The sequence below is a fragment of the Portunus trituberculatus genome, chromosome 3, assembly GCF_017591435.1.
Source record: "Portunus trituberculatus isolate SZX2019 chromosome 3, ASM1759143v1, whole genome shotgun sequence".
Classification (NCBI taxonomy): domain Eukaryota; kingdom Metazoa; phylum Arthropoda; class Malacostraca; order Decapoda; family Portunidae; genus Portunus; species Portunus trituberculatus.
Genome location: NC_059257.1, coordinates 1,893,172 through 1,916,325, shown reverse-complemented (window position 1 = coordinate 1,916,325; position 23,154 = coordinate 1,893,172). Strand labels below are relative to the sequence as shown.

The following is a 23,154-nucleotide window of genomic DNA, read 5'->3' as shown; positions in this document are numbered from 1 at the left end:
TACGCTGATGATACCACCCTACATCTTTCCACGTTCTTTCAGAGACGTCCAACCCTTCAGGAAATTAACAGATCACACGGGGACGCCATGGAACGCCTGACTTCCGATCTTTCTAAAATTTCCAATTGGGGAAGAGAAAATCTAGTAGTTTTCAATGCCTCAAAAACACAATTCCTCCATCTATCAACTCAACACAACCTTCCAGACAACTATCCCCTCTTCTTCAATGACACTCAACTGTCTTCCTCTTCCACAATGAATATCCTCAGTCTGTCCTTTGCTCATAATCTTAACTGGAAACTTCACATCTCATCTCTTGCTAAAACAGCTTTTATGAAGTTAGGTGTTCTGAGGCGTCTCCGCCAGTTTTTCTCGCCCCTCCAACTGCTTACTCTGTATAAGGGCCTTATCCGTCCCTGTATGGAGTACTCTTCGCATGTTTGGGGGAGTTCCAGTCACACAGCTTTGCTTGATAGGGTGGAATCGAAAGCCTTCGTCTCATCAACTCCTCCTCTGACTAACTGTCTTCAGTCTCTTTCTCACCGCAGAAATGTTGCATCCCATTCTATATTTTATCGCTATTTTCATGGTAACTGTTCTACTGATCTTGCTAACTGCATGCCTCCCCTCCTCCTGCAGCCACGCTGCACAGGGCTTTCTTCTTCCTCTCATCCCTATTCTGTCTAACTCTCTAATGGAAGAGTTAACCAGTACGCTCAATCATTCATTCCTTTCACTGGTAAACTCTGGAACTCCCTCCCTGCATCTGTATTTCCAAATTCCTACAACTTGTCTTCTTTTAAGAGGGAGGTATCGAGGTATTTCCTCCCCTAATTCTGGCTGACGGTTTTGGCACTTTTTGTACTCTTTGGAGAGCCAGCGCTCAAGTGGGCTTTTTTCTAACTCCTTTTTTTTCCCTTGGCTGGCCCTCTTCCCTACGTAAAAAAAAAAATAAAATAAAAAAAGGTAACAGGACTCCACAACACACACACACACACACACACACACACATCACCTACAGAAACATAAAACACCACTTATAATACCTCCAAATATCATTGTCTTACGAGTTTGTATTAAACTCAATAGCATTATATCCACAATGATGAGAAACATAGTTGTGGAATTTTCGTATCAATTTTCCGGATTATAAGGTTCCGGATTTAAGGACTTTTACTGTGTGTGTGTATATATATATATATATATATATATATATATATATATATATATATATATATATATATATATATATATATATATATATATATATATATATATATATATATATATATATATATATATATATATATATATATATATATATATATATATATATATATATATATATATATATATATATATATATATATATATATATATATACAAGCAATCCCCGCTTAACAAAGGGGTTACATTTCTAAAAAACACTTCGTTAAGCGAAACTTCGTTAAGCAAACTGATTATAACAAGTTTAACCCCTGACTTGAACTTCCATTGAGAGTAAGCAAAGCGAGAGTGCATCATAGTACAGTGAAAGGTTTATTGAAAGTAAAAATTATGAAGTTTAACATTTAGGCAGTTAAATTTAATCTAAGTCATTATAATGTACACTAATGTATGTATGTACGTAACTTTATAATGTTGATGATCTTTAATTTATGAAGGGAGGGAGAGTGAAACGGGAAAGACACTAACCGGCAACCTGTGGAATGTAAACAAAGGGCGCATCATTGTACCACATACAAAACTTATGTACCACATTTCCACAAGGCTTTCCATTTTATCAATTGTAGAGTCAAGAGTTCAGGTGGTTCTTTTAGCTTGCAAGGAAGATACAGTCTCACCAGTCTTCTTAATAGAGTCTGCTGACTTGAAAATAGTAGAGACAGTATATGGAGTGAAGATAGTGGCCAGCAATGCTATAGTTTTCTCGCCTCTCTCGTGTCTATGAATAACATCCAAGTTCACTTCGAGAGTAAGAGACTGTCTGGTCTTCTTAGGAACGCTAGCCCACATCGCAGGGCGTTTTGGTGGTAAGTTGAGAGGGTAAGACGAGCTGTGTGTGTTGTCCACGACAGGCTTGATCTTAATTTTAATCTTGATTCTACAGGTGTCCCAGGATTTCTCCTGAGGCAGGCCTTAGTATTTGCAGCTCCTGGTGTATTCAAAAGCTTGTCGGCTTTAGTGATACGGTGGGGCTTTCAAACTTGCGAAAAATCACCTGGATTAAACTTCATTAAAGCGAGTTTGGTGTTCGTTAAATGAGCAGATGGTAGTAAAATGTAACCTTCGTTGTAGCGAAATTTCGTTGTGTGAACCTTCATTAAACGGGCCTGTGTATATATATATATATATATATATATATATATATATATATATATATATATATATATATATATATATATATATATATATATTTATTTATTATATTATATATATATATATATATATATATATATATATATATATATATATATATATATATATATATATATATATATATATATATATATATATATATATATATATATATATATATATATATATATATATATATATATATATATATATATATATATATATATATATATATATATATATATATATATATATATATATATATATATATATATATATATATATATATATATATATATATATTTATATATATATATATACTTATTTATTTATTTATTTATTTATTTATATATATATATATATATATATATATATATATATATATATATATATATATATATATATATATATATATATATATATATATTGTTCCAGCCTAGCAGCAAAAAGTGATTCAGTTGTTTGTTTACATTTCTCTGTGAGATGCTCCAAGGCAGAACTTCGAAGTATCAAATGGCCAAGATGAGCTGCTCTGTCGTTTTTTTAAATGTCTTGTGTGATTGTGTCATAGCCTGACTCACGCCCTACACAGTACTTGGCCAGGAGTCAAGTAGGGAGGTGTGTCATTTAGCTCTCTAATTTTTGCCTGACATGTATAAGTTGACGAGAATTAGAATGAAAAACATCAAGAAGAGAAGACAACTAGAATCAAACAAACAAATGTATTAGGAGACAGCTGGACTTTCAATTCTGGCCTCCCCTCTCCCCTCCTTCATGCGTATTATCTCCCCCTACAAGACCAGGCCTCATCCATGCCTCACTGCCAGGCTTCTCCACCATCTTCCCTATATCATAAGACTGTTATGATCTTTTCAAACACTTTTTTTTTCTTACTGCCTTCATCATTACAACTTTACATGACATAGTTCTCACAATAACACTGTTACAAAAAATTATGTTGAGACAGAGGTAGAAAGCTGTACCAGACAAATAATAAATACTTCACTATCATTATCTCACTTCAGCACACTAACAATGACTCAGGTAGTGTCCAGTTCAGCAGTGAAATAGCAGATTGCCATGACACTGCTGATGGCACCTTCCCAACCCTCACATTTCTAGAAAAGCAGGTATCTAATATGTTATCATTCTATCATGCTCCTGGAAGTCATTATTGTATACACAATCATTCAATGTGTTTTCATTCATTGTTTCCTTATCCACTTGGGTTACATACATGTTTTTTTCTCAATCTATAAGGGGTTAGGAAAGGAAATTCCATGTATCCGGAAATTTTGCATATCTGCCAGGCCTTGGCTGCTATAATCCGGATACGCGAGCAATTACTGTAAATGTATATATATATATATATATATATATATATATATATATATATATATATATATACAATCAACCCTCGGCTATCGCGACTTCAGCTATCGCGTTTTATTGCTATCACGCACCCATGAAAAGCTGTTAAAATTTCATTATCACGACTTCAGATGCCTGCTATCGCGTGCCCAGCCATGACGTCATGAGGTATCTGAGAGCTCATTGGCCAAAACTGATACCAAAATTTTGGCCCATTCCGATACCGATACCGATACCACCTAATTGGGCCGGTACTGATACTATTATTGATATCGATACCACCGATACCGATACTACTACTTATAGTAATTATTGCACTGGACACCAGGATGAGTTGGTGGACGGCAATCGTTATCAGATGGGAGGCTTTGTTTTGGGGGATGCTGTAAGTCCTTCTGAGAACGTTTGTGAAATAGGAGCAATTCTAGCTTTTTGAAGCCATTTGCAAAGGTAAATTACTCAGTAATCAATATCTTATATCGAATATATCACTAAGTAGTAAATTCCTTTTAAGTATCGTAAGTAACGGCAAAAAATAAGCCGATACTGATACCAATACATGTGCAAAAAGAATGAAAGACAAAATAATTGTACATGTGCAAAAAGAATGAAAGACAAAATTATTGTATTGAAAACTTGAAACTACAAACACATCCTCAATACCAAACCATATCAAGCCACTTCAAATTCTTTGGATTTATTGCATGTCACTTGAATATCGCTAAAACTTGTCTGAGTCAATGTGTAAGAGTGTAAAAGTGATATGCCTATGAAGGGGCAGATCAGCTGTTAAAAGTGAAGTGAAAGTTGATTTATTCTATTACCCACCCTTCAGTTCCTCTGCCTACTTAACCATTTGGTACACTTTCCATGGCTACTGCATAATACATGCCTGGAAATGAGATGTTTTTCATGTATTTTGAGCATGAATATAATATTAGTTAGTTAACTATATCCATATAAAGATTAAAACATAATAAAAGTGCATAACACTTTTTAAAAATCTAAACTACAGAAAGAAGTTTTAATAAAAAAAAAAAAATTAAGGAGATTCAGCATACACTAAGTTTACAATGTGCTACAATGTTATGTAAGAGGCAATGGCAAAAAAAAAAAGTAACTAGGTAGATTCATAGTAATTATGGCAGTTGCAGAAGTAGAAAGATCTTCTTTCAAAAGTAGAAGGGATAATGGTGAGATAGAGAGTCATGTCACAACAATATTCTGATACCTTTCTCTATCAGGCAATTGGGTAATTCTTGCACATGTTGATCAATATGTTAGAGAGCTGTTCTCAAAAAAGCAATGTATATGGCCTCTGAAATGAACAGTAATTATCTATAAACCCAGGAACATTAAACAAAGATATCACATCATGCTCACCTCATCCCAAGCCTGGTATACAGCCCTGAAGGCAGGCTGCTTGTTGGTGTGGAAGGTTCCCCTGCTGCCATGAAGAACAAAGATACCTCGTGTCTCGGCAGTTTTACACACACTCATGTACATACAGTGGTCTGGACGGAGGTTGTATTCACAGCCATAAACATACAGCTTATCTGAGGGAGAACATAGACACATTTAAGGTGTATATTACAGCGTTCAAGCAGGGGTCATAGTGACCTGTCTCCATATCTAATTTTATCTAAGTTTTCCTTAAATTTGTGTACACTTACTGTTTTTTTCTTTTTTTTTTATGTAGGAGGGACAGCTGGCCAAGGACAAGAAAATATGGAAAAGAAAAAGGCCCACTATGTTGCCAGTTCCCTAAAAGACATAGGAGTTAGCCAAAACTTAAGGACAAATGTCTCGACACCTATCCTTTAAAAGAACTCAAGCCAAAGGAAGATGGAAATATAGAAGCAGGAAGGGAGTTCCACAGTTTACCAGTGAAAAGTATGAATGACTGAGAGTACTGGTTAACTCTTGCATTAGAGAATTGGACAAAACAGGGGTGAGAGTAAGAAGAAAGCCTTGTGCAGCAAGGCCACAGGAGGACGGGAGGCATGCAGTTACCAAGATCAGTAAAGCAGTTAGCATGAAAATAGTGATAAAAGATAGAAAGAGATGCAACATTTCAGCAGTGAGAGAGAAGGTGAAGACAATCAGAGGAGGGGAGTTGATGAAATGAAAACCTTTTGATTCCACCCTATCTAATAAAGCATGTGATCGGAGACGCCACAGAACACCTAACTTCATAGAAGCTGTTTTAGCGAGATGAGATGTGAAGTTTCCAGTTAAGATTATGTTTAACCCCTTCAATACGGTGACGCCTATGTAGGCGTCATGAAGCCCTAGTAGCATATACAGTGACGCCTATGTAGACATCATATTTCTTTTCTGAGCTTTCTTCAGTTCAGTTGTCCCGTATAGTGTGTTGGATACCAATTACACATGCCGTATGCTGTCCTTGAAATCCTAGTGCTCCTCCCACCATCCTTGTCTCCACCAATCACTAAAGATAAGCTACATGCTTGTGTCTAAAATTACCCAATGGCATAGACTGTTCCCATCTCTCTCTCTCTCTCTCTCTCTCTCTCTCTCTCTCTCTCTCTCTCTCTCTCTCATTCCTCCTCCCATCTCCTTTCCTCCTCCCCATCTCCTTCCTCCTCCCCATCTCCTCTCGAAGATAAGTTACATGCGTCCCGCTTTGTAACATTCGTGAAACACACACACACACACACAAAAACAAAAATTTTCTAATCTCTCTCTCTCTCTCTCTCTCTCTCTCTCTCTCTTCGTTTTCCTCTCCCTTCCCTCCCTCCCCCTTTTCCTCTCGAAAGATAAGCTACATGCGTCCCGCTTGTGTCTAAAATATTAGCAAATCTCTCTCTCTCTCTCTCTCTCTCTCTTTTCTCCGAAGAGAGAAGCGTCCACTTTCCTCTTCGAAGGCGATATAGTGACTAAAAAATAGCAGCATAATGTTGTGACCTGAGACGACGCAGGAGCAGGAGAAAATAGAAAAAAAATATCAAGGAAGGCACAGAAACAAAACAGAAGAAATGGTATTAAGAGAGGTGAAGATAGAAGGAAGAGAAGAATAGACAGAGAAGCAGAAGATCCCTTGGGACAAGCAAACAGTACATACATAAAGCAAATAGTAAGATAACAGTACAGATCATATGCCAGTGAACCATGAGTATGACAATAGCATCCAGGCCGGGAACTTTCCACGGAAACATAAGTAGAAGGTGGCAGAAGACAAATACGAAGGACAGATAATACGAATAACAGATACCAAGCTCGGAAAGCTCCCACGCGGGCAGAGGCAGAAGTAGAAGTCGGCAAAAGACAAATACGAAGGGTAGATAATACGAATAGCAGATACCAAACCCGGGAAGTTTCCGTGGACGCAGGAGAAGGCGGCAAGAGACGTATAATAATGGCAGATACATAAATAATGTCAAAATGAAATAGTCGAAATAAAACAATCTAAGGATATAAAGGCAAATTAGAAATCTATGAACAAGTTCGGAGAAGTGACGGAACAAGAGATAAGATTCGAGAACCTTCGCCCCCATATCTGGGTCCAGTGAACAAGGTCAGAAGGGCAACGTGACTGGCGACGAGCAAACAGAAGGTCAGCTGACGACAAGTAAGACGTGGAAACATCAGGTGACAGTGAGTCAAGGAGGAGATTAAGAAGGATCTATACAGGAGAAAGACACGAAGATGAACTCTAAGGGTAATACGTTTCGAGGCAAAATAGTTGTGAAAAGATCTGAAATATAAGCAGCAGCTGGGCACTAGGAAGTCAGTGGAGAAATCAGAGAGCCTTGCTGAAGGAAGTCCCGGATCTGAAGGGATCAGACGAGGGCGAGACAAGGGAGAGATGGCTCAGCTCAAATTACTGTTGTTCGTAAGTAGAGCTTAAAAGTTTGTAGTGCAGTCAGTCGCAGCTCAATTGGTAGGCTATGTTGATAGGATGTTTTACATTTGATTGTATCTTGTAACTTTGTGATATTCTATTTTGTGATTGAAGTATGATTTTTATGCTATATTGATTGATAAAATGTGTTTTGATTTTAATTGATGCGAAGTTGTATTTTGATCGGTGATTTATGTGGGATATTCTTACGGTTGACCTAGTATCTTGTGACGGAATCTTGGTACAGTGCTGAAACGCTTCATGCGTAATTGATATTAGAACATCTCGTATGTGTATTCGGAGTTGTGTATCGTGTTGTTTTATTTAATTTTAGTCATTAAATTTAGAAAGTTATTCATGTATGGAGTTAACCTCTTAGATATATAATTAAGAAGTGCGTGCAACATTGCAATCGCAATAATAATACACAAAGACGACATGTATGACAAGCTTGCACGAAGTTTCCGCGTCAAGCGGCACTACCACCCGTATATCATACAGGCGGGCTTTTTTAACATCCGGCACGAAGGGGTTAAAAGACAAACTGAGAATATTTAGTGAGGAAGAGGGAGACAGTTGAGTGTCATTAAAGAAGAGGGGATAGTTATCTGAAAGGTTGTGTCAAGTTGATAGTTGGACGAACTGGGTTTTTGTGGCGTTGAAAACTACTAAGTTTTCTCTGCCCCAATCGGAAATCATAGAAAGATCGGAAGTCAGGCATTCTGTGGCGTCCCTGCATGATCTGTTGACTTCCTGAAGGGTTGGATGTCTCTGAAAAGATGTAGAAAGATGTAGGGTGACATCATCAGTGTAGGAGTTCATCAGAGCCACAAGGGATAGAAGAGGGTGGAAGTCCATGGTTGCCCACGTCCTGGAGGATATGGCACAGCGGTAACGGTAACGGAAGGAGTGGATAGGGCAAGAAAAGTTTGGTTAAGATCATTAATGAATAAAAAAAAGAGACTGGGTGACAGGACAGAACCCTGAGGAACACCACTGTTAATAGATTTAGGAGAAGAAAAGTGGCTGTCTACCATGGCTGCAATAGAACAGTCAGAAAGGAAACTTGCAATAAATTTGCAGAGAGAAGGATAGAAACTATAGGAGGGCAGCTTTGAAATTAAAGCTTTCAGCTAGACTCTATCAAAAGCTTTTGATATGTCTAATGCGACAAAGAAAGTTTCACCGAAATCTCTAAAAGAGACCAAGACTCAGTAAGGAAAGCCAAAAGATTACCAGAAGAGAAACCTTGACAGAAGCTATAATGACAATCAGATGGATGACTGTGAAGTGACAAATGTTTAAGAATCTTCCTATCGAGGATAAATTTAAAAACTTTAGACAAGCAAGAGATGGTAGTTTGAAGGATTAGAATGGTCACCCTTTCTAAGAACAGGCTGAATGTAGGCAAACTTCCAGCATGAAGGAAAGGTAGAAGTCAATAGATATAGTTGAAAGAGTTTGGTCAGGCAAGGTGCAAGCATGGAAGCACAGTTTTTGAGAACAATAGGAGGGATCTCATCAGGTCCACAAGCCTTGTGAGGGTTTAGGCGAATGAGAGCATGGAAAACATCATTATGAAGAACTTTGATTAAAGGCATGAAATAGTCAGAGGGAGGAGGAGAGAGAGGGACAAGCCCAGAATCATCCAAGGCGGAGTTTCTAGCATAGGTTTGAGAAAAGAGTTCAGCTTTAGAGACAGAAGAGGTGGCAGTGGTGCCATCAAGATGAAATAAAGGAGGGATAGATGAAAACAAAGTTCTTTTTTTTTTTCATACCATGTGGGCTTTTCACAGGAATTTAAGGGGCTAAAGGGGGTACTTTTTTTGGGTACTTCCTATCTCAAAGCCCACCCGCTAGGAAACCGTTGCCCCGAGTAAGGAAGCCCAACCTACACTCAGACCGTGGACAGGATTTGAACCCGTGCGCTTGGAGACCTCGCGGACCCCAAAGCATGCATGGTTCCACTGTACCACAGCAGCCCAGGTGTTTTAGGTCAGATGCCAGAAGTCATAAGGGGAGTTGGAGTTTGAATGATTTTGACATTTTTTATTTATGAAGGAGTTTTTGTCAAGTTGAATAACAGATCTGGCATGATTCTGGGCAGAAATATAAAGTGCATGAGATTCAGGAGATGGAAAGCTTAAGTACCTTTTGTGGGCAGGCTATCTATCATGTATAGCATGAGAATGAGAACAGGCTATGTTTAACCAAGGTTTAGAATGTTTAGGTTGAGAAAAAGAATGAGGAATGTATGCCTCCATGCCAGTGTCACCTCTGTTATGTGTTCAGCACAAAGAGATGGGTCTCTGACACAGAAACAGTAATCATTCCAGGAAAATTCAGCATAATAACTCTTCAGGTCCTCCCAACTGGCAGAGGTAAAACACCTCAGGCACCACCGCTTTGAGTGATCTTGAAGAGGGATTGGAAAAATAGGATAAGATACAGAAATGAGACTGTGATCAGAGCAGCCCAACAGAGAAGATAGGGTAACAGCATAATCAGAAGGATTAGAGGTAAAGAAAAGATCAAGAATGTTGAGCTATCTCCAAGAATGTCAGGAACATAAATAGTGTTGCACCAGTTGCTCTAGGTCTAGGAGAGGAAAGCCAAAGCTGTTGGTGAACATTGAAATCTCCAAGGATGGAGATCTCTGCAAAAGGATAAAGGGACAGAATATGCTCCACTTTGGAAGTTAAATAGTCAAAGAATTTACTATAGTAAGAGGAGTTACGAGACAGACAGCACAGATAAATTTAGTTAGAGTGACTAATGAGTCAAAACCAGATGGTGGAAAACATGGAAGATTCGAGAGTGTGGGCATGAGAGCAAGTCAAGTCACTGTGCATATATATGCAACATTCAGCTTTAGAACAAAAATGAGGATAGAGAAAAGGAACGGAGGGAGCATAGAAAGGGCTACTTTCAGTTGCCTCCCACAGCTGTGTTTTAGTGAGGAAAAGAAGATGAGGTTTAGTAGAGGAGAGATGGTGTTCTACTTATTGAAAATTAGATCTAAGACCGTGAATGTTGCAGAAGTTAATGAAGAAACAGTTGAGGGATGTGTCAAGACATTTCGGTTGCCACCGAGAGAGCAGTCAAACCTGGGGACATTTATGGTCCCCTCCCAAGAAAGGAAATAAGCATTTGTGAAGTCAACAGACATGAAATAACAGTTGTAGTGTTAGAAAGGAAGCCATGATCCCCTGGTGCACATAATTCTACTATTCAATGCTTTAATAACTTCAACATGGCAAAGTCCAGGACTTTTTTATCTGCAAGAGACTAGTTGAGAAGAGCCAGTGGAAACCTCTGTATGGGAATATCCACAAAAACTGCATCATAGCATGACGCTCTGCTAGGATGCATTATGCGCAACCTCAGATATGTTACCAGCACTACAAGGACACAAAATATGCATCCTTGTGTTGAAGGGGTTAAGGAAGGTGTGGCTTACTTTACAAGTCACAACTGCTGACCAATTAATATTTATCTACTAAAATCCCTTGAGTTGACATGTTGCATTAATAAAGATAAGTAGGGAGCTAATGGCATGTGATTGACTTTCTCTAAGTATCTGAAGATTGCATACATTTTTTTTTTTTTTTTTTGAGGGGCGGAGGGAGGGGGTATAGTTCTCTTTTTATATCTTGTTACTACCATCACCACCAGCAATATTACCTGGATGGAAGTGGAATATAATATTGATAATGTCCTGGTCACCCCAAGTGATAGCCAGTCGGTAGAACTTGTAGATGGGCACCACATACTCCTCCCACCCAAAGCGACGGAGGCGAGTCAGGTTCATCAGCATGACTCCAGAGTTAACTCCTGCAAGGAAGATATTAGGAGTGATGTGGTGGTTGTGATGATGCTGCTGACGGCCATACAGTGTCAGTAACAATTATGGTAATAATGTTCTACACACACAACTTAATATTTAACCCTATACTGGTGGAAATACCTTTTTTGCTGTCTATGGCCACCACTAATCTGGTGACTTGACTACCCCCAAGTCACCTGGACATACACAGGTCCACTCACAAACAGTGAGACACAAATCTGCTCACACACACTCCTACTCCCCATGCCTCTGCTGTAAGTGCAGCACAATAAACCAGTCACAGAATCTTCATAAAGATATACAAGTAACTCATTTTATGCTAGTTTGTTTTATACATTTTCTAAATAACATGAGATCCAAAATCCAAATGAATGTTTCATTTGTTCTTTTTCACGTTCACGAGTTTCTTCAATGAGATGTTACCAGATGTCTCATGTGAGTTCCCGCATGCCGTTCAAATGACAATCAATCTCCTCTTGTTGTGCTATCTAAACACTCATTCTGTTTTGCTGTACAGTATCATCTTTTATTTACATTTCTACCATGGTTCCCAAACATGTTCTACTATCTCAAAATGCAGTAAGTGCTACCAAGAAATTAAGGAAATCCCTGAACCCTGGAACAGAAGTTGGAAATGCTAGATAGGTATAAAACGAGCCAGATGTTGGTGATTGTTCAAGCTCTGGGCATAAGTGAGAAAACCCTTCATACCTTTCAGAGTAATGAAGTAAGGATTCAGGTCACTGTGAAAGCAGGAACAACACTGATGTCAAAAGTTTGAATGATTTCAGAAATATTTTTAAGGGCGTGTGGTGTAGTGCAGCAGATGCGTACATAACGAGCCAAAAAACCCATCAAACAGAGTCAGAACAGCCCAAAACCCCCCCACCCACAGAAACCAAAATTTTCACGACTTTGTTGAAAAACCACCCAACTGGGCAGGAGCACTACAGGCCTTGACAATGAATATTACAACACGCACACGCTCACACACATACTGTAGTCGCCAGTCATGGTGCCTCACACTGTAATGTGAGGCTGCTGGCGATAGAGGATGCTAATGATAAGAGAATAGTTAATTATCATAACTTGTAGTATTAAGGACATATGAACATTAGTAAATATATCAGTAAGTAACAGTAGTGAAGATGTACGAAGGTTAACTTAGATGCAGAGAGGCAGTGAGAGGGTTGTTTATGTGCAAAGATTGATGATGCTGCGCGTAGGATAGATAAGGACGATCGCTGCTGATTCTGCAGGGGATGAAGAAATAGGTCGCATGTGGTGTGCCCCAGCTGCCTCTGAAGGAGGCATATTCTGTCTGGTTGTCAGTGAGAGAGGTGTTGCACTCCGCCCTCTGATTTCTCCATACATCTTATTCTGTCCAACGCCGATCCCCATAGTCGTATATGTTATGTTGTAGTTCATTTGCTATTTGCTACTCAGCTGAGAATTATTGTTAAGTTAATTGCTATTACACTGTGAGTTACAATACACGTATTATTGCCTTCGTGTCATTGTTCATGATACTGATTTGTTCATGATTCATGTTACTTCTCACTGTGTCAATGATTATGTATAAGTAGGGCATTAAGAATTATGATGTTTATATCGGTTATCCTTACGTTGACTGTATATTGTATTAAATAATCAATTATTATTGTGATGGCTATATGTCTTATTTTGCATGTGTTTTGTTTACATTTCAATATTCCTCATACTGGTGTCAATTTGATTGTCATGCAGGTTAACTGCATTAAAGCGAGTAAACGACTGGGTCGTTTTGTCATCCTGAATACTACATTCGCCCAGCGGTGATTTCACATTCCAACACTGAGACACCCATTTTCTATTTTTATGACCATAATGTACACACATACGCACACACACACACACACACACACACACACACACATGAGACGTGGTAGAGGAAGCACGCAATACCGTCGCTCCCGAGAATCAGCTGATCTTCACTACCTTTGTTTGGGTTTACAGTGGCCTGGGCAAAAAGTGTCGACTCATTTTTTTTTTTCATGAATACAGTGTTAAATAATAATGAGTGAGAAAGATATTCCATCTAAATGCAGGTATGTGACAAGGGAAAGAATGAAAGATGATGATGACAATGTTGGTGAGGGAGAAAGAGAATTTGAAGGCTTTGATACGGCGCAAACTTCACTATTTGATAGAGTCTTGACTATCGAACGTAAATTAGATAAATTGATAAAGGAGAGTATGGGAATGAAAGAGAATGAAGAACAGGATAAAGAGCTCCAGAAATTGAAAGAAAGGATAAAAAGAGTGGAAGAAAACGAAACTAGGCTAAGAACCGAAAATGAAGAATTAAAAGTCCAAATAGCGAACTACAAGAAATTCATGGAAGAAGGACTCGGTAAAGCCGAGAAAAAAAAAGAGAAGCTAAAAGATCTAGTTAACAAAGAAGAAGAAAGAGTACAAGACGTGATTAAAAAAGAAGTACAAGCATGGAGAATCCAAGATAAGAAAGACAAGGAATCATTTCAAGAAGTATTTCAAGAACAGTTAAAAGAAAGAGATGAAAATATGACAAGCAAAATGATAGGAGTCCTCAAGAAAAAAGAAAATTTAGTAAGAGAAATTGCGGAAAAAAGAAGAGTAATTATTTTTGGACTGAAAGAAAAAATGTTAAATATAGACCAAGAAGGAAAAAGACGAAATGAAATCAGTAAAGACCTACTAAAACATCTGAATGATGAGGATAGACAGAACTTAGAAGAGGAAGTAGAAGAAATCCATAGAATGGGACCATATCAAGAAGGAACAGTGAGACCAATTAAGATATTACTAAAATCACAAGCAGCAGCAGAAGAAGTACTATATAGAAAAACAAAACTCAGAGAAACAGAAGGTTGCAAAGATATATATATAAAGAAAAATAGAAACGAGGAGGAAAGGAAGAGACACAATGAACTGGTGGCAGAAGCAAGAGAAAAAATAATGAAAGGTCAGAGGAGGAGAAGAAGGCATTTTTTTGGAGAATTATAGGAGACAGGATAAGGAAATGGTATATAAAAGAGAAAGAAGAGAAAAGAATGGAGCAAGTTTAACTAAAAATGATAAGAACAAGAGATTAAAATGATGTATACAAACATAGATGGGATTTTATCTAGTAAATTAGAATTAAGAGATTACATAAAGAAAGAAGAACCAGATATTGTATGCCTGGTGGAAACAAAGTTAAATGAGGCAATAAAATAGACATAGATAAAAGGTATAATATATGGAGGAGAGACAGAGTGGGTAAAGGAGGAGGAGGAGTCATGATGATGTTAAGGAAGGAGATAGTGGTAAATCAAGTGGAGTTTGGGGAAGGAAAATCAGAAATACTGTATGTTAAGATGCATATTAACAAAAAGGAGTTAACAATCATTGGAACATATGTGCCACCAAAACAAACTCATGGACTAACCAAGAATATAGAGACATGATAGATGACACAATAAGGAGTCTTACAAGAATCATTAAGGAAAGGAGAAAAGTGATATTGGTAGGAGATTTCAACTGTAAGGAGGTAGACTGGGAAAATTATGAAAGTGGTATGGGGAAGATGCCTGGGAGATAGATTCCTGAACCTAATGATAGATAATTTGATGGTCCAAAGAGTAAAGGAAAACACAAGATTCAGAGGAAACGATGAGCCGGCAAGATTAGACCTAGTTTTTACAAGGGATATACCAATTAACGATGATATAAGATACAAGTGCCCATTGGGAAAGAGTGACCATGTAATATTAGAAATGGATATAGAAGAAGGAAAGGAAGATAGAGATGAATCATACAAAGGAGACCGATTAAATTACAGAAAGGCTGATATTGAGAATCTCAAGAACTATTTTAAAACGTAAACTGGGAGGAGATGGAAAACTCATTAACGGTTCAAGAGAAATATAACTTATTTTTGGAAATATACAAAACTGGGGTCAGGAATATGTTCCGAAATATAGACCTAAAGAAGAAGGAAAGAAAGATTGGTTTAATGCAAGATGTGCTAGGGCAAAGGAGAAACGAGATGGAGCATGGAAAAGGTGGAGAAGAAACAGAAATCCAGAAAATAAGGAAAACTTCAAAACAGCAAGAAATGAATATGCTAAGGTGAGAAAGGAAGAAGAAAAGAACTATGAAAAGGACATTGTCGAAAAATGTAAGGAACAACCAAAATTGTTCTACAGATTCATAAATGGAAAAATAAGACAAAAAGAAACAATAGAAAGGTTAAAAGGAGAAAATGGAATGGTGGAAGACCCAAAAGTATGGCAGAACTGTTAAATAGTAAATTTCATGAGGTCTTTACTAAGGAATCCAAATTTGAAAGACCACAGGGTAATAGAGAGACTGTCTATATGAAAGAGATTAAAGTAACCAAGCTTGAAATAAAAAGTTGATGACGGAATTGGATGAGGAAAAGGCAATGGGACCGGATGAAGTCTCAGGCAGAATACTGAAAGAATGTAGGGAAGAACTAGCAAGTCCAATATACAACATCATAAAATGCTCAATAGAAAATGGAACAGTGCCAGTGGAGTGGAAAAGAGCTGAGGTGGTTCCCATATATAAGAGCGGAAGGAAGGAAGAACCTTTAAATTACAGACCGGTATCACTAACTAGTGTAATATGCAAGATGTGTCAAAAAGTAATAAAGAAGCAATGGATTGAGTTTCTTGAAGACAACAAAATATTATCAAATAGCCAATTTGGTTTTAGAAAAGGTCGGTCATGTGTGACAAATTTATTGAGTTTCTACTCTAGAATAGTTGATAAAGTACAAGAGAGAGAGGATGGGTTGACTGTATTTATTTAGATCTAAAAAAGGCTTTTGATAAAGTGCCACATGAAAGATTACTATGGAAGTTAGAGGAGAAGGGTGGCTTAAAAGGAAGCACATTGAGATGGATGAAGAATTACTTAAGGGGGAGAGAAATAAGGACGATAGTTAAAGATATGAAGTCCAAGTGGAGAACAGTAGACAGCGGAGTGCCACAGGGGTCAGTATTGGCACCAATACTTTTTCTCGTATATATAAATGACATGCCAGAGGGAGTGAACAGCTACATAAATCTGTTTATGGACGATGCAAAACTGTGCAGAGTCATTAAACAAAAGAGGATTGTGAAATACTACAGGAAGACTTAAACAAGATCTGGAAATGGAGCAAAAAATGGGAGATGGAATTCAATGTGGACAAAAGCCATGTCATGGAAATGGGAAAAGTGAAAGACGACCAGTGGGAATCTATAAGATGGGAGATGGAGTAGAACTAGAAAAAGTAAAAAAGGAAAAGGACTTGGGAGTGACAATGGAAGAAAATAATCAACCAGTTAGCCATATTGATAGAATTTTCAGAGAGACGTATAATTTGCTAAGGAATATTGGAGTAGCATTTCACTATATGGACAAGGAAATGATGAAGAAATTGATAAGTACTAAAATAAGACCTAGATTGGAATATGCAGGAGTTGTGTGGACTCCCATAAAAAAAACACATAAGAAAATTAGAGACTACAAAAATGGCTACAAGAATGGTTCCAGAATTTAAAGGGATGGCATATGAAGAGAGACTAAAGGCAATGGATCTACCAACCTTGGAGCAGAGAAGAGAGAGAGGGGATCTGATACAAGTTTATAAATTGATTAACGGAATGGATGAAGTGGATAATGAGAAACTGATCCTGAGAGAAGAATATGACTTTAGAAGCACAAGATCGCATAGTAAGAAACTAAGGAAGGGACGATGTCTGAGAGATGTTAAAAAATTTAGTTTCCCGCAAAGATGTGTTGAGACTTGGAACAGTTTGAGTGAGGAAGTGGTGTCAGCAAAGAGTGTACATAGTTTTAAAGAAAAATTGGATAAGTGTAAATATGGAGACAGGACCACACGAGCTTAAAGCCCAGGCCCTGTAAAACTACAACTAGGTAAATACAACTAGGTAAATACACACACACAGGAAAGAAAGATTGCTTTAATGCAAGGTGTGCTAGGGCAAAGGAGAAAAGAGATGGAGCATGGAAAAGGTGGAGGAAAAATAAAAATCCAGCAAATAAGGAAAACTTCGAAGCAACAAGAAATGGATATGTTAAGGTGAGGAAGGAAGAGGAAAAGAACTTCGAAAAGGACATTGTCGAAAAATGTAAGGAGCAACCAAAATTGTACTATAGATTCATAAATGGAAAAATTAGGCAAAAAGAAACAATAGAAAGGTTAAAAGGAGAGAGCGGGATGGTGAAAGACCAAAAAAGTATGGCAGAACTATTAAATAAAAAATTCCAGGAGGTCTTTACTAAGGAATCCAAATTTGAGAGGCCACAGAGTAATAGAGAGACAATCTATATGAAAGAGATTAAAGTAACCAAGCTTGAAATAAAAGAGTTAATGAAGGAACTGGATGAAGAGAAGGCAATGGGACCAGATGAAGTCTCAGACAGAATACTGAAAGAATGTAGGGAAGAACTAGCAAGTCCTATATACAACATCATAAAATGCTTAATAGAAAATGGAACAGTACCAGTAGAATGGAAAAGAGCTGAGGTGGTTCCCATATATAAGAGCGGAAGGAAGGAAGAATCTTTAAATTACAGACCGGTATCACTAACTAGTGTAATATGCAAGATGTGTGAAAGAATAATAAAGAAACAATGGTTCGAATTCCTTGAAGACAACAAATTAATATCAAATAGCCAATTTGGTTTAAGAAAAAGACAGTCTTGTGTAACTAATTTATTGAGTTTCTATTCTAGAATAGTTGATAGAGTACAAGAGAGAGAGGGATGGGTTGACTGTATTTATTTGGATTTAAAAAGGCATTTAACAAAGTGCCACATGCAAGATTACTATGAAAGTTAGAGAAGAAGGGTGGCTTAAAAGGAAGCACATTGAGATGGATAGAGAATTATTTAAGGGGGAGAGAAATAAGGACGGTAGTTAAAGATATGAAGTCCAAGTGGAGAGCAGTAGAAAGCGGAGTGCCACAGGGGTCAGTATTGGCACCAATACTTTTCCTCATTTATATTAACGACATGCCAGAAGGAGTGAACAGCTACATAAATCTGTTTGCAGATGATACGAAAATGTGCAGAGTTATAAAGCAAAAGGAGGATTGTGAAATACTGCAAGAAGACCTAAATAAGATCTGAGAATGGAGTAAGAAGTGGGAAATGGAATTCAATGTAAACAAAAGCCATGTCATGAAAATGGGAAAGAGTGAAAGACGACCTGTGGGAATCTATAAGATGGGAGATGGAGTAGAACTGGAGAAAGTTAAAAAGGAAAAGGACTTAGGAGTGACGATGGAAGAAAACAATCAACCAGTAAGCCATATTGATAGAATTTAAACATATAATTTGCTAAGGAATATTGGAGTAGCATTTCACTACATGGACAAAGAAATGATGAAGAAACACATAAGGAAATTGGAGAGGCTACAAAAAATAGCTACAAGAATGTTTCCAGAATTTGAAGGGATGACATATGAGGAGATATTAAAGGCTATGGATCTACCAACCCTGGAACAAAGAAGGGAGAGAGGAGACCCGATACAAGTTTATAAATTGATCAACGGAATGGACCAAGTGGATAATGAGAAACTGATCCTGAGAGAAGAATATGACATCCAAAGCACAAGGTCGCATAGTAAAAAGCTGAGAAAAGGAAGATGTCTGAGAGATACTAAAAAATATAGTTTCCCGCAGAGATGTATTGAGACATGGAACAGTTTAAATGAAGAAGTAGTGTCTGCAACGTGTGCATACTTTTAAAGTAAGATTGGATAAGTGTAGATATGGAGACAGGGCCACACGAGCATAAAGCCCAGGCCCTGTAAAACTACAACTAGCTAAATACAACTAGGTAAACACACACACACACACACACACCACAGCCGTTGAGCAGGAAACATGCATCTAAGCAGCTCGCAGAGATTACTACAAAAGGAGTTGGACGCAGGCCTAGACGTATGTACAGGGGGGAGATGGGGCCATAGGTTCTCCTATCTCCAAATAAGTGTTGAATCACATATAAGGAATGAATAACAAGAGATGGAACGAAGTAGCACTGCCAGGCGCATGGCAGAATCAAAACATACGGCGAGTGAAAACTAACACTTTATAGAAACACCTATTGGTTTAAAGAAACTGACTAATGATACTATGGAAAAGGATCTCTCAGGTTTCAGGGATGAACGAGATAATATGAGAAGGGTTGTTAATGTAGAAAGAGAATTTAGGGGACTGTCCGGTGAAGTTTTTGAAAAATCGAAAATAAAGAGGTATGTGGGTAATTTTTTTTTTTCACTGAAAGATGTTTATTACACAATGTTAGTTTAGTAGTTACAAGCAAATCGACCCATAAATAACTGCACGAAAAATAAAGAAATCAATTTAAAAAACATACAGTAAGTCTTCGTTTTACACTAGTTTAGTATACGATAAATTCACAGATACGACAATTGACAATTACTACCATTTTTTCAATTTACGATAAAAAAATCGCAGTTATGATATTTGAAATTCCCACTGCCTGTGATTGTGGTGCTGCACTGCGACCAAGTCAGACCAACAACAAATCAGTCACTGAACGAGAATAACAGTGAGACTGTGCTCGGTGATTTATTTACATTATTCTCTGCATTTAAGACCAATTCCTGTCCAAATGTCACCAAAACGTAATTTGGATCTTGGTGAAGAAGTGGGTAAGGTTGAACGAGCCAGGAAAAGTTTAACGTTGGAAACGAAGCTTGATATAGTCAAGAGAAAAGAACTTAGGGAAGGCTCGTCAGCTATAAGCCGTTCCCTGAATTTACCACAGTTGCTACTGTTTTGAGGAATGCTTCAAGTGTTAACCCTTAACTTCCGGGGATTAAAATATTTTTTCCTGTCTAATGACGGGGAAAAATGGTACACCTAAAATTGTCAGAACACAGTTTGAATACTGATAATTATTCTCTGTGTTATTCTGAATACAATGATGTACTTTCCAGCTCGATATGACGTCTGAGAGTTTAGTTATTGTTTTATCAAAGTTTCCTCCTCCGAACGGTGTGACCAGTCAAGAGGAAACAGCCCGGAGAGCGACGCTCTCTCTCTCTCTCTCTCTCTCTCTCTCTCTGTGTGTGTGTGTGAGAGAGAGAGAGAGAGAGAGAGAGAGAGAGAGAGAGAGAGAGAGAGAGAGAGAGAGAGAGAGAGATAGGGGAGGAAGGAAGGACATATTATCACTGATTTCTGAGTGTGTGTGTGTGTGTGTGTGTGTGTGTGTGTGTGTGTGTGTGTGTGTGTGTGTGTGTGTGTGTGTGTCTATATCACTGATTTCTGAGACACGTGTGTGTGTGTGTGTGTGTGTGTGTGTGTGTGTGTGTGTGTGTGTGAAGTGTGTCTCTTCTCTCTCTCTCTCTCTCTCTGACAAGTGTTGATGTGTAGGGCCTGTGTGACTCAGATGAGTTACCTCAAAGCTTTTCTCGAATGACTCATAAGAAGCGTGAGGCTATGAACGTCAGGAGTTCATTTCTTGTGATGTTTTTCCACTCTTTCTCGTGAGAGCTATGGGGCACATCATCATCATCTGCTGTTTCTTCATCATGAAAAGTGTTGCTCTCACTCACTATATGGTCCAAGAAAGCATCACTGAGAAACGCCATGAAATAGTCACAATTGTGTTGCACAGGAGGGAATTCAGCTGTTATGCCAGGAGACACAGATAAATCAGGCATAACTGGGAAAAATCATCATTGAATTCCCTCCATTGAAAGACAGGTCGGGGTCTCGCGCCACCTCTGCCACGCCCCTTGATCGCTCCCCAGAACGCGAGGAGCACGCGCATGCCTGCCTCCTAGAAACACTCTGTGTCCTTGACACATTATCTGGAGTCTGTTCTTCATCATTATTGCCTTCACTGTCACTTATACTGTGTAAGAGTCTCTGTCTCTCTGTCTGTTCTCCTGAGAAAGCAGGTGAATGATGCTCTACATCCGTGTCCTCACTACTAGTCTCTTCACTTTCCCCAGTTTCTTCTTCTATATATTCACTGTCACTTTCTTCTAGCTCAGAACCACTGCTAAGTAAAAGGGTTCTGCCTTGCTCCATGGTGATTTACAATCTGAGATCCTTCGCTGTTATCACTGACCTTTCTAAGCGAGGAGTTGCCAAGTGTCGCCCATAAAAGGGAAAACAGTTCAGTTACCTCTAAAATTAGAGCTCTTGTGGAAACACTTGTGTGGTAAAAGATGCCAGATACTTCTACTCACCATCCACCTCAAGAGAGCGCGAGAGACTTAAAATTACGCCGGAAAAATCTTGATTACTGGGAATCCGTCTACTGGACGCTCTGACGCAAACGTTTATATACGACCGCCGGAAGTTAAGGGTTAAGGAGGCAGCAGTTAATGCTTCAAGCCTGCAGGTAAAATTGCTGACAAAACATCGGGAACCCATTATGGATCGGATGGAGGGTTTACTTAAAATTTGGATCCAAATATGCCAGCATGCCCCACTCTCATTGAGCCTCATTTCAGAAAAGACCCTGTCTATTATTGAAACCTTGAAGGTTGAGATGGATGTTTGTTTACTTTTTTCGATTGACTGGAACATATTCCTATCATGTTAAAACGGGTTCGGTTTACACTAATTTTGGTTTACAATTGCTTTTTGAGGAATATATTTCTAGTGTAAAACAAAGACTTACTGTATATTATTCCTACAAACTTTATCACTAGAGGACATATTTCAATTTTGCCAGTAGGGATATGAAGTATGTTGAATACCAAAACTTTACACCTCATAGAATTTAGATTTTTTTATTCTGATGGCCATTATGAATTTTCAATTTTTTTTTTTTTTTTTTTTTATATATAAAATTATATTGGCCACTTAAAAAAAAATTCCAAATTCTAAGAGGTAAAAATGTAGCAGCTTCATTGAGCGTCAAAATGATACCTCAAATTTGAAAATCCATTGAGAAATGTGGGAGAAGATTCAATTTAAATGATAAAAAGTGGAAACTGAGAAAAAGGCAAAAAACCTCAGAGATGTCATTTTCGTTCTCTATGACCCTGTACATTTATTTGGGTTGGATATTTCTTGCTCATACTCCACCATGTGCATTATATATCCTTTTTAGGCATGTTTAGAATATTCAGTAAGACTCATATGGCACCTGGCCATCCCTACAATTATTGTAGTTATTAGTCACTCAAAGGTGAGGGTGTCTCCCATCCATGCATGGTCGGTACAATTTGTAATTTCTACTTGCACTGTTTGTTTAGATATTATAAGGCAAAAAAGGCAGGTAAAATAGGCTGGATTGTAGCTTGCAAGGTGTGAAATGACGGGCGAGATACCCAATAGATCCTCCTCCCATCAAAGTCACATGGACACTGAAATGGAAGGGGAGAGGGTGTGTTCCTGTGTACGCCATAGTACTAAGTTGCCAGCGCCCACCTTTCCTTACCCAAAAAAACACTTTCCATGTAAATACCCTACGTATTTTAATGTATTTCCCCAAAATACTCCATCACTATGTTGCTATATGTTTGGGGATGCTCTGGTGGTGTTTTGGAGATTTTCAATTTTTTTCAAATTTTTTGATGCCATGGCCACCTTAAGATACATGAAGGAGAAGATGTCCAGTCTCATGGATAAACAAGACCGACTGCTAACGGAAAAACACAGCCCTGAAATTAAGAGTAACTGA

At 38.1% G+C, this 23,154-nt stretch overlaps 1 protein-coding gene across 1 annotated transcript in view; it reads right to left on the bottom strand.

Moving 5' to 3' along the window:
* LOC123510050 (glucoside xylosyltransferase 2-like) overlaps window positions 1-23,154 on the bottom strand; it is a 136,090-nt gene that overhangs the window by 6,486 nt on the left and 106,450 nt on the right. The window contains exons 5-6 of the mRNA XM_045264824.1: window positions 11,279-11,428; window positions 5,113-5,285 (exon numbers count right to left, since the gene is read on the bottom strand). Coding sequence (XP_045120759.1) covers window positions 5,113-5,285; window positions 11,279-11,428 — 323 coding nt within the window. The remainder of the gene's footprint in view (window positions 1-5,112; window positions 5,286-11,278; window positions 11,429-23,154) is intronic.